Source organism: Vicia villosa, linkage group LG3 (genome assembly GCF_029867415.1).
Source record: "Vicia villosa cultivar HV-30 ecotype Madison, WI linkage group LG3, Vvil1.0, whole genome shotgun sequence".
Taxonomy (NCBI): domain Eukaryota; kingdom Viridiplantae; phylum Streptophyta; class Magnoliopsida; order Fabales; family Fabaceae; genus Vicia; species Vicia villosa.
The window spans coordinates 62,919,200-62,931,998 of NC_081182.1; the positions used below are offsets into that span (position 1 = coordinate 62,919,200).

Consider the following 12,799-nt stretch of genomic DNA (forward strand, 5'->3'; position numbering starts at 1 on the left):
AACAAATTACACTAATTAATATTTTGCGAACTTTATGCAACTCATTATTCCTTGACTACTAGTTTTATCTACAAAATAATTAATACTTTGCATAATGAATTAACTGAAAAGGAAGTGTTTATTGAAGAATTAGAAGCATTGAAATAAATTTTAACCGTTAAAGAGAAAAATGCATATAATTATTGTAAAAAGTTCGTACAACATTGACTAGTGTAACTTGTTCTTCTAATATAATTTAATTTGTCATATTATTGATTTCTAAATCAGATTGTTAGGTTATATGTTTAGTGAGTAGTTGGTAAAATAAGCATTCCACATAAGTTATAATAAACTTTAGTGTACATATCACCATAGTTGAAATCTATAATCGTGGTGAAATATTGTGCGTTACGTCTTTCACTATGGTTAGAAAGAAAAAGTGTGGCGAAATGTCGAGAAATCTGCCAAAATGTCGGCCTTTTACTATGATTAATTTCTACAATTGTAGTGATATATTGTGCACTACTATGTTTTTACCACTACTACCAACTTATGATGATAAATAGGGCATATACTACCATACCCTTCGTTACCGCAGACCATCGTCTGTGGTGGAATCCGTCTCCTAACTATGGTAAAATATTCTTTTTTTTAGCCGTGCTTCCAATGAATTCTTTGTAGATTCAACTAATCATAAGCTCACACTTTGTTATGATTGGTTCATTGCTCAGAATAATTTGAGTTAAATTAGAACTCATCTTTGTCTTACCCCTAATTATTTTCTTGTGCTTACTAGATTGGAAGATCCTACAACAGAAGATTGGATGAGGTAAGGGCATCTACAAAATGATCATAATGTTGAAGGTAGATATGAAGTTTATTATGGAGATTTTATTTGGTATATTTTCCTACTACTTCGTAAGTTATAACTCCCCTATTTTTACTTAGAGTATAATAACCGTAAGAGATGAAGCTTGTGCAATTCTTGTTTCCTTGATACCACAATTGGAATTGAATTTTCTTAAATCAATTCTACCTAAGTTTCCTTTAAGAAACATAACACTGAAACTTGGTTGTGTCATAAATGTCATGCTCAATAAATTTTTGTTGGGATACAGCTAACATGTGCCCTTAGGGCACATGTTAAAATACCTAAAGATAAAAATTTTGTATTTGAAAATGTAATAAACACATTAATTATCAATTTTTTAATAAAATAATGCAAATTTTTTTTAAAAAAAAATCCACATTTAACACTTAACATGTGCCTTTAGGGCACATGTTAGCATTACCATTCTTGTTGTATTACTTTATATTTTTTGTTTATTTATAATGGTTCTAAGGAAGTTGTTTAGGAGTTGCAACTATATGTTACTTTAATTCATGCCAAAAAGAACATAGTAAAAGATTCCTTATTTTTTTCTTCCTTATATTATTCCTTGCCCACTATTTTAGATTATCTAAAGAAGGTATCTACATTATGTGCGTGAGTGAGCGTATTTAGGGGTGTTCAAAATCAACCGGCCTAATAGAAAATTGCTAACCCAACCAAATCAAACTGAAATCGCAAAAAAAAATACATTTGGTTCGGATGTGTTTGTGTCATTTTTAACAAAACCGCGCGGTTCGATTTGTTGTTTGTATTTTACAAACCGAACTAAACCAAACCAAACCGTATTATATTACAATCCAAACTTTACTCAACCCACTGCAATTCAAACTCAATTCTATTATGCCGTAGCCTTACGATTACGTGTTTGATACACCTAATTTTCTCCAATCTCTCATATCTTTTGCTTTTTCTTTTTCATCTTCTCTAAACTTTATTCTCATCTATTTTTTCTATTTCATTATAATGTTTTTGATATTGTTTTATGCTATTATTTTATGTTTTTATTTCACTTTTATCTAATCTTATTTTTTGTATATCAAATGGAAAGTTGTTGCCAATTATGATGAATTTTGTTGTAACTTGATAACACATAAATGACTAATTAAACACAAAGTTATGTTGTCATTTATATGTGTATGTATGACTCAATAATTTTTTTGTAAAAAACCGAACCAATCCAAACTGCATTGGTTTGGTTTGGTTTGATTTGGTTTGGTTTTATTTCTAAAATTCAACCGAACCAAACCGAACCACACACTTTTTTCTCTTGCAGTTTGGATGATGTTTTACGTTAAAACTGCCCAAATTGCACCGCGAACACCCCTGGGCATATTCAATTCATTCAACCTTGGGTTCACCTCCATTTTATTGAAATTTTCACTTAAAGAATTTTATCTCAACTAGATTCCTAATGAGGGTGATTATTATGGAAGAAACTAAGAAATTATCCATGAAACAATGATTTTTTACTTCTCGACAATAGGCCAACTAGTTCATTTGAATCAAATACCATTTTACTATATCTTCTTTTTTTGGTTTAAATAATGTAATGCACCTTGGATTTTTAATGCATGGGAGGTTAGATTAACACCATAAATTCAAGCAATTGTCAATGAACTTTGTTACAGGATCTTAACTGTAATGGATATGCTCTAAATATTGAAACAAGGGAGTAGAAACATTAAGACATTGGCAAAATACTATAACCCCTACACAGTGTAATAAATTAGGCTTCTCTACCATATTGTAGTTAGTCATGAAACTTTTTGTTCCAAATATTAAGAGGAGTCATCTTTTTTCAATTGTGGTAGATAATGTCGTTTTGTGTAATGTACTGGTAATATCATCAATGAGTTTTAATGATGACAACTATTAAATGGTAGTGATGATGACATCTGTCAAATGATTGTGTTGATTACATATAAAAAGAAAGAGATATCACAAGCATAGTCAGTCAAATATATTAAGTTCTAGTTGAAAGTGCTAGATAATGTTGAATCAACCAAAAGATCATGGCGTTTTTACCTTGAAGTTAAATATGTGAAATCTTGAATTCTTGAAGTTGTGGATTGTTTCCTTTTTGAGCCAATATTTTATTATGTAAAAGATTCTTCTCTTTATTTTAAAATACACTAGTTTTTTACATAATCTTTTTTCATTCTTTTATAATTTTATTTTTCATTAGAGTTGTTTTATTACAAAGATAGTGAAAGGTTCCATATGAGAGTTGTGGTGTACTTGTGTTGTGCTGAAACTGTTTATTTAATATCGTAGTTTTCTTTTAATCTTTTTGAAATAAGATTTGAAGGTTGCGAGTTAAACGTGTAAAAAGTTTGGATCTCAGTTAGCTGTTGAAACTATGTGTATTCTCCTTCAAGAAAACATATTTAGACATCTTGAGACCTCTTGGCAAGGAGAAACTAAGGCATTAAGAAGGTGAGAGGTGCGCTCGGATTTCCCCTAATGACCTCTTAGTCAACCTTATGCATTGTTTCTTGAATCTCTACAAGGGTGATTCGTGGATTAAATTCGTGTCAATGTCCCTTTTAGGGTAGTGATCATCATCAAATGTCTTTGACTGATCTACATAACAATTTCCTTTTATATCATTGGACTTCTTTCTCAAAGCTTTGAAAGATAATTGGTCTTGACCCTTTATTTCCTCATGTTAGGACTATACTTGTTAAGGATAAGGGGGTATTATTTTGACCCATGTCCATTTCTTTTGTTGGTGTTGAAATCTCAGAGGTTAGAACCAGAGGTGGGTGTAGGAGCATTCTTCGCCACACACGCACACACACAATTAATCCCCTCTTCTCATCAAAGTTGAGGTGACAAAATGAATGAATTTAATGTATTTGAATTGTTAATGAATTAAAATAATCCAATCCATTAACAATCCACACAAAAAATTTTAAAAAATTTCAAGGCTAAATTTCTTTTGTTGGTCTTGACCCATTGTTCCAGATTACAATTGTTCAGGATAAGGGAAAATTTACTAATTTATATTAGGTGAACTAATAATTAATTGTGATTGCCAACGTAGATCTACGTGATTTTATGAATGTGTATTCTAGCAGCATGCACTTTAGAGTGCATTTAACCATTTTTTAGCTAAAGTTTACTAAAACAGACCTTCATAAAAATGTGGGTATATTTTAACAAACAGCTGTGGGATTTGCTAAAATACATTGTTAAGACTCCCACATCGGACAATATATGGCCTGAACATGTCCTTATAAGTGGGGACAATCCTCACCCTACAAGCCGGTTTTATAGGGTTGAGTTAGGCCTAACCACACTTCTTAACATGGTATCAGAGCCTCGTCTAAGATCCGGTGGGCCACCTTGTATCAGGTTTTTGCTATCGGGCCACCCACCATTTATTTCCATGCTCCAATTGTCTAGGTCCTGGGTGTGAGGGGGTGTGTGAATAGTCCCACATCGGACAATATATGGCCTAAACATGTCCTTATAAGTGGGGGAAATCCTCACCCTACAAGCCGGTTTTGTAGGGTTGAGTTAGGCCTAACCACACTTCTTAACATACATCTTCTTATTTTTATGAAGGTTTGTTTTAGCAACATGCATCTTGAAGTGCATTTAACCATTTTGTAGTTAATACTTGTTAAAGTATATCTTCATAAATATAAGTAGGTTTATGTTAATAAACTCTATAACTAATCTATTTTAAATAAGTTGATGGCTGATTGGGGTGGGAATAGGCTGGATCGAGTTAGGCTTTGCCAAGTCTGAGTCTGACCTGTCAAAAATTTCAAAGTCTAAGCCTAGCCCGTGGCCTGTCAAAGACACATTTTTAGGCCTAAGTCTGGTCTATTCGAAGGTCTGTTTGGCCTAAGAGCCTACATAAAAGCCTATTTTATTTGAACAAATGTAAATAAGAAATTTAACTAATGTGTAAATAGAGTAAAAATTAAAAGATCAACAAGGCTAAATACTTATTTGTGTTTACTTATTCAAGTTTACTTATTAACATAAATTTTTTGATGCTATTTGTTTGAGAGAACTGAAGAAAACAACTTATGGCATTGTTCATAAAGTTTTTGCAGTTAATTTTCATTCATTCATCAAAATGACTAAGCTTGATTTGTGTATTTTAATTTAAAATATAAATACGATATTATAATAATAATAATAATAATAATTAAATTATTCATATATAATTAAATAGGCCAACCTACTAGAAAGACTTTTTGTATGGTCTGTGACCTAGCCATTTTAGCTAAATAGGATTTTAAAAAAGCCTAGGCTTTTTTATTTGAAAAAAAAAACCTAACCTAACTTGGATCTGTGAAGGTTAGGTCGTAGACCCCTGTTAGTCAGTCTGACCTATTCCCACCCCTAATAACCGATGCAAATAAGTTAATTAATTGAATTTATAATATATTAAAAACAACCTTAAATTTAGTATTTCCGTAAAAATAAAAGGATATAAAAACTATATTTAATTAAATGCTAATAACATTTTGATGAATGACTAATGACACATTAATATTACATTTAAGAAAATCGAAAGTGATTTATACTATTCTCTAATTTTAATTATAGGTGTTTTTTTTAATAAGCATCTTTTTTTATTAAGAAGAAGAGTATTAGGGATACTCACCTTTATCGAAATAAATCTTAGACTGCTATTAGTCTAGGATAAAAAAAGGATTTTTAATGTCTTTAGAGGATGACAATTTAACTAAAGATAAATTAATTATTGTGTTAATTATTTTACATTAAATTAAAAAAAAATTCATTTAATTATTAAAAGTAATTTATAATTAAAACAGAAGTATTTATCTCAATTGGAAGGCAAAGCGTTAGAATTACCTTTCTCATGTCCTCACAAATCTACAATTTAAGTTTCATTCTTGTTGTTTCTTGGTGTCAATATGTCGTTGTTGAATTGAAGTAAGTAATATGAAGGAAAATGGATTGTGTCATCCTTTACTACTATAGTAAGTAATAACAACAAACTGATTAGTTAATTCAAAATTTAATTTTCATTGAATCAGTCCTAAACGTATACTGGTATATTAAAATTGATTAAAAGAATGTTTCAAATGAATAGTTAAGTGTTGTATATAAAAAGTTACAATAATGGTCATGTTACCGTTTGGTATTTCCCATGGTCAAGAATCAAGATTGATTAAGACCTCAACGATCATACGACCGTTTGGTATTTCTGATAATTAAGGCTACCAAAAAAATCTCAACAAACGAAAAGGTCTTGTCTTCTCGAGGGTTTTCATGGTTTTGAGCTGCTAAAACTTTTCAATGGCGCCAAGTAGAGATGGTTTTGAAAATTAATTATCAACACCCATCTTTACTCACCAAATTCCAAATATGTTACAAAATATTGAATTTGGTGGAAATTTTTTTTTCATACACAACTTTCTCGGATTGTCAAAAAATATCCGTTGAATATAATTTTTTCGAGCACTTATTTTCAACAGGTCTAGTAAGTATTTTTAATTTTTTTAATCACTTATCAGATTACTTTAAATTTTTATTTTTTTTTTTGAAAATTTACCCCTCACCTTTTTCGAATATGTAAATCAAAGTTTTTGTGAACAAATTTATAAACTAGAATTTTAAAAAATTACGCACCCGACTTAACCTTACTGAAAATTGAGTTTTCAAAAATTTATTAGCCCGATTTAATTTTGCCTGAAACTTAGTTTGTTGAAAAATTATCCACAACTTAACCATTGGTAATTTTTCTTTTATAAAAGAAGTGATTGTTTGGAAGTGATCAATAAAAGTTGAAGTGGTATGCCTGAATTTATAGTCGTCAAAATGGGTTAGCTCATGTGGGCAGGTTTGAAAAAGCACGATAAATTTAAGTCGGGCTTGGATAATATAATTTGAGTCCATATTATAAATGAGTTTTTTTTGCCCTAGCTTAAAAAGCCGAAGGCCCACCAGAACTGGCCTGTTTAGGTCGAGTAGCCCATTTTAAAAGCTCTACCTGAACTTAACACACCAATTCAAAATCAAGAGGTTACTTATAATCATGTCCACTTGAATTTTAGAATCACTTTCTACATTGATGTGAAAACAATGCTAATAGAAAACAATATTAGATTAAAAAAACAATGCTAATCTATTAGAATCACTTTCTTTAAGAAAGTGATTCTCACTTTCTTATAATCACTTTAATAGAAAACAATGCTAATAGATTAAAAAAATAACAATTGTCTAAGTACAACAAAAGGAGTCATAAAGTATAAGAAGTATCAAAGACCGCTACAGAGAGAAAAAAACACAACAACAAACAAACAACATGAACAAACCAACTAATACAAATAATTAGAGGGGTCATAAAAAAATATAAGCTACTAAAAATTCACATTGATGGCAATACTCTAGATCTCAAATCACCAGCTCCACCATCAATAGATAAGATTCCATCAAAAGAGCACCAACAAAAATCAAAAGCCAAAATCTATCTCAAAACCAAAGTAAAAACTCGATTTGCTATAAATGTAGGTACAGGATAAAGTTCTAAAGCTATTTTGTGAAGGTGCACGAGTTCACCCCTAATATATCCATAAACCATTTTTCAGGCTAAAAAAGTACTCTTCACCTCCAACTTTTTCGGTGATTTTGTGACTTCCTTAAATGACATCACTGCGGGCTTTTCACTAGACCATACTACAATGTACCAAATCACAAGATAATCACCCATATAGTTAATCTATCCCCCTAAATAAATAATAGACTAAAAAAGTACCCTAGGGTCATTAGAGATAACTACATGTCTTCCCAACCACTTAAAGATTCCATACCACACAAATAAGGATAGTTCACAAGTAACAAAGAGATGAAAATAATATCCACCAAATATCCACACAAGGGAGAAGAGATCCTACCGATTAATAATCACCCTTCTCTTAGACATGTTATCCTTAAACGGGATTCTATTTTGCAAAACATGGTAAGAGAATACCAATATCTTAAAGAGATCCCAATTGATCCAGAAAAGAGGGAGGATACGACTCTTAAGTGGAAGAGGAGGCAAAGAATAAATTGAACTAACCATCTGAACAAGGTAGGCAGAGGCCACTGAGAAAGTAACCTCTCTAATATGCTCTCAAATCCACTTATCTTTGTCTTGGGAAAGAGTGTCATCTCAAAGTAGAGACATAATCTCCTCAAAAACAGCTATCTCTTTAAGAAAGAAAGGTATCTTCCAGCTAAAATATCAGGTCAAGACGCCATTATCTACTAAACCAATTTCTTTTACCATAAAATCAGTCTGAATAAAGTTTAAGAACAAACCAGGAAACTTAGGCTTTAAAGGGATGATCTCTAATTAAGGGTCTAATTTCCAAGAGTAAGTTTATGTACCCAACCCAACTTTCCTAATGATACCTTCGGCAAACCAATATGAGCTATCATCCTCTTTACGTCCAAGAAGAGACACCTTTTTCTACCACGAAGAAGTAGAGCATAAACCCTTAATCCTCCTCTTCATAGATAGGAAGCAACATAATCTCCATATCTAGCTATAAAAATATCCCTCCAAAGACTCGGGTCCCTTATAAGAATCATCCATCTCCAACTTACTAAAAGGGCGAGATAGATGAACCAAAGATCCTTTCATCCAACCTAATCTATATCTAGCTATAAGAATATCCCTCCAAAGACTTGGGTCCCTTATAAGAATCATTCATCTCCACTTTACCAAAAGGGCAAGATAGTCGAACCAAAGATCCCTTCATCCAACCTAATCTATATGTTCTTAGGTTTACAGACATTTTTCCACTTAATCTAAAATATATTTGAAGCATCTTTCACCCCTCTCTCCAAAAAGAACCTTCTTTGTAACTTGACAAGCTTAGTCCGAACCGTAACATGCATCTTCAAAAATGACAAGTAGAAAAATGATAAGAAGATGGAGATAATAATAAGCATTTAAGAGGGGTTGCCGGTGGGGGTCGATTCTCGGATTGAAACTACTTAAATTTCTTTAGTTAACTTTTTGGGAAAAAAAAGCTTAACTATTAGAATCAGAGTTAATTTAACAATTGAGAAAATCTTCTGTAGAGGATAGAAAGACAAAATCATCTTCAACCCCTCTAACAAGATCTAATTTTTCTGTAGACTACCACAATTTGTGGCCTCTTCATTACCATTATAAACAATATCAATGTTAAACTTTGTCCGATCATTATAACACTTCTTCTAACAAATAAATAACTTCTTCTTAGATTGAAAATCATATCGAAGTCATAACATAAGGTGTCAACAATTTGAGTGTCCAAATAACACACATCTTTTTAAAATATCTTCTTATATATGAATGAGTCTAGCAATCTAAAATATTTTTATACTTTTTTTTTATAGTTTTGACCTAAATTACAAATATCATCTAAAATTTATAAAGCGACGAGCTTCAAGTTTGAGATGATGCGAAGATTTTCAACATGACAAGATGAGTTTGAGTTTGAATTTTAATTGATTTCAAAATATAGTATGAGACAAGTAATTGAAACACTAGTACACACCACAAATCCGTCTCGTTGATAATTTAGAATATTTAACTTTCGTAATTTAAAATATTAATTGTTTAGTTAATATATTGATATTCAGTTTGTACTTTATTATTTTAAAAATTAAAAGTATATGGTTAAATATTTTTAAGATTATTTTAATTTTTTATTTTAAATGTTTATTAGAGTTTAATATAGATTATGAGTGTGCAGAAATGAACTATTTTAATTTTAAAAATTTGATTCATAGAGGGAATGAGATGGAGCCGAAACACTCAAATCCGTTTAGAGTGGATTTTGGGTTCTATCATTTATTCCTTTTTGAATTTAGAACTCAAAATAGATATTTAAATGAGATTCGAGTTTGGTAGGGATAAGGTAAAACTTATCTCCGCCCCGTCTCATTACTATGCCTAGTATCGAATAAAATAAACCATGAGAAGGCATTATGATCATTGTCCCTTGATGAACAATTTGCTTAATTTATAGACCATCACACTTCGAATACACTCCCAAAAGAGATATGGCTTCAACTTCAATTTCAGCCACCACATTATATTTACACTTCCTATTATTCATTTTAACATTTTGTTCATTCAATCATCAACCAAGCTTTGCTTTCAGTTCACAAGAGTACCATGAGGCTCTTGAAAAATCAATTATGTTCTTCGAAGGACAACGTTCTGGAAGATTGCCATCCAACCAGAAACTAACATGGAGAGGAGATTCTGGATTATCAGATGGTTCTTCTTATCATGTATTATACTTTACATTCTCAAATTTAACTCATTAAGTAATTAACTTCATGCCTCATTTTCTTCATGTTATTGTTTCAGGTGGACTTAGTTGGTGGTTACTATGATGCTGGTGACAATATAAAGTTTGGGCTTCCAATGGCATTTACAACAACATTATTAGCATGGAGTGTCATTGAATTTGGAAACTCAATGCATAATCAGATTGACAATGCTAGAGAAGCTATCCGGTGGAGCGCGGATTATCTTCTCAAGGCTGCCACTACAACACCAAACACATTATATGTCCAAGTGAGTTAGTTGCGACTTTGAGCATGTTTTGGGTGCGCGATTGATTACACATGGTCTCATTTTTGCAGGTTGGGGAGCCTAGCATGGAACATGGGTGTTGGGAAAGGCCCGAGGATATGGACACTCCGCGGAATGTGTATAAGGTATCACCTCAAAACCCTGGGTCTGATGTCGCGGCAGAGACAGCAGCTGCACTGGCAGCGTCTTCATTAGTATTCAAAGATTCAGATCCAGCCTATTCCTCCAAATTGCTTATAGCAGCCATCAATGTTTGTTCCTCTTTTTTCTTATATACAATTTTTTCATATTTTGGTCTTTTATTAAGCCTTTTTCTGCAGGTATTCCATTTTGCAGACCGTTATAGAGGCTCTTACAATGACTCTCTTAACTCTGTAGTTTGTCCATTTTACTGTTCTTACTCTGGATACAATGTAAGGCTATTAGTACTTAAAGTCTTAACTCCATCATGCATCTGTTTATGAAATTAATCTCAACATGTTGATGTTATTATTGTTTAAATAAATCAATGAATAAATAGGATGAGTTACTTTGGGGTGCCTCATGGATTTATAAAGCTTCTGGAATAAGTTCCTACATGGAATTCATACGATCAAACGGTCACATATTAGGTGCTGATGACGATGGTTACACTTTCAGTTGGGATGACAAACGACCTGGAACTAAAATCTTACTTTCAAATGTAAGCATCCTTTTTCTCATCCCTTTTACTCTCCATGCATGAGTACTTCTAAAATAGCGGGGTACCAGTACTGGGTACAGTACACGTAGTTTGACTTAATGTTATGTATCTAGCACACATAAATCACAATAACCAATAGGAACATGTGACAGGAATTCTTGGAGAAAAATTCTATAGAGTACCAGTTATATAAGGCACGTGCAGACAATTTCATTTGTTCTTTAGTACCAGGAACTCCTGGTTTTCAGGCTCAATACACCCCAGGTCAGACCACTCCCCAATATAAAAATGCAACCTTAAAACACGCTTCAAATTTTAAAGGGATTAATCTAAAAACCATCGTTTGCAGGAGGTGTTTTGTATAAAGGGAGGGCGAGCAATTTACAGTATGTGACATCTACAACCTTTCTTATCTTAATATATGCAAAGTATCTCAGCTCAAACGGAGGTGTTATCTCGTGTGGAACATCGAAAATCACAGAAAATAACCTCATAAACTTGGCTAAAAAACAAGTTGATTACATTTTGGGCGATAATCCAATAAAGGTGTCGTATATGGTTGGTTTTGGAGAGAGGTATCCAAAGAATATTCATCATAGAGGTTCCTCTTTACCTTCCATTCACGAGCAGCCTCGGAAGATTTCTTGTAGCAATGGGTTTCAATACTTCAATTCAGGCTCACCTAATCCAAATGTTCTTGTTGGAGCCATTGTTGGTGGTCCTGATAGCCATGACAATTTCTTTGATGATAGAAATAACTATCAACAATCAGAGCCAGCAACTTATATTAATGCACCTTTTGTTGGTGCTCTTGCTTTTTTCTCTGCTCAATAATCAAGTTAGCTGCCAAGAAGCACAAAAAAGATCTTGATCATAGATAGATCTATTTTCTTAATTTGTTTAGTTCCAAGTAAATTGATCTCTTACTGGTACTACTGGCCAATGTGTGGCTGATAAAAAAATGCAATTGAACGGTTATTTGGCATTAAAACATCACCCTTGGTTGTACGAGATTTATTGGTTTCTAGTATGAAGGGAAATAGTGAAAACCTGGACTAATTGATTAATATGTTTAGTTAGGATTGAACTAAAACCCATGATTTCATCAAAAAACACAACAATTTGTTTTTAGGAATGGTTGAAGCAAATCGTTCATAGTAGCTTGAAATGTAAATGAGGTGTTACATAAGCCAAAAGGCATCACATGATACTCGTAATATCCTTGGTGGATACGAAACACTATTTTGGGAATGTCATTCTCATGCACTTGTATCTGATGGAATCCTTGTCGGAAATCCAATTTGGAGAACCACAGCGATGTGCCAATCTCATCCAATAGTTCGTCAGTGGTAAGCATGGGAACCGGGCCTTTAATGGTAATGGCGTTCAAGCTCTGAAATCAATACAAAAATGCAAAGTATCGTCGGTCTTTCTTACAATGAAAACCAGGGACGAGAATGGGTTGTGGCTTGGGCGCATCATATCAGAAGAGAGTTACTTAGTGACTTGCTTCTCAATTTCCAATTTCTGGAAGTAAGGGAAACAATATGGATGTACGTTTACCAGTGTAGTGCATGAGGATAGGTGAATTTGATGGTCAAACGGCCTTGGACAGGAAAGGGTTAGGAAGCAAAAGCTAAACCCAAAGACATTAAATATAAACTAAGAAAAATAG

The 12,799-nt window shown here is 32.5% G+C and overlaps 1 protein-coding gene across 2 annotated transcripts; it reads left to right on the forward strand.

The window, feature by feature from the left end:
• Nucleotides 1–9,661: 9,661 nt before the first annotated feature.
• LOC131655947 (endoglucanase 1-like) lies at nucleotides 9,662–12,173 on the forward strand. 2 transcript variants are annotated; one of them, XM_058925746.1, is made up of 7 exons: nucleotides 9,662–10,135; nucleotides 10,215–10,424; nucleotides 10,493–10,693; nucleotides 10,763–10,855; nucleotides 10,963–11,124; nucleotides 11,277–11,388; nucleotides 11,474–12,173. In XM_058925746.1, exons 1-7 carry the CDS (start codon nucleotides 9,902–9,904, stop codon nucleotides 11,956–11,958), a joined length of 1,497 nt encoding a protein of 498 aa, XP_058781729.1. In that variant the 5' UTR covers nucleotides 9,662–9,901; the 3' UTR covers nucleotides 11,959–12,173. The 2 variants fall into 2 exon arrangements, with proteins under 2 accessions (XP_058781729.1, XP_058781730.1); XM_058925747.1 differs by having other exon boundaries at nucleotides 10,493–10,567.
• Nucleotides 12,174–12,799: the final 626 nt, after the last annotated feature.

Bases quoted from the DNA above. Each gene is read 5' to 3' on its own strand.
- LOC131655947 (XM_058925746.1), top strand. From the start codon at position 9,902: ATGGCTTCAACTTCAATTTCAGCCACCACATTATATTTACACTTCCTA. The intron at 10,136-10,214 runs GTATTATACTTT...TTATTGTTTCAG, and splicing joins CAGATGGTTCTTCTTATCAT to GTGGACTTAGTTGGTGGTTA. The intron at 10,856-10,962 runs GTAAGGCTATTA...ATGAATAAATAG, and splicing joins GTTCTTACTCTGGATACAAT to GATGAGTTACTTTGGGGTGC.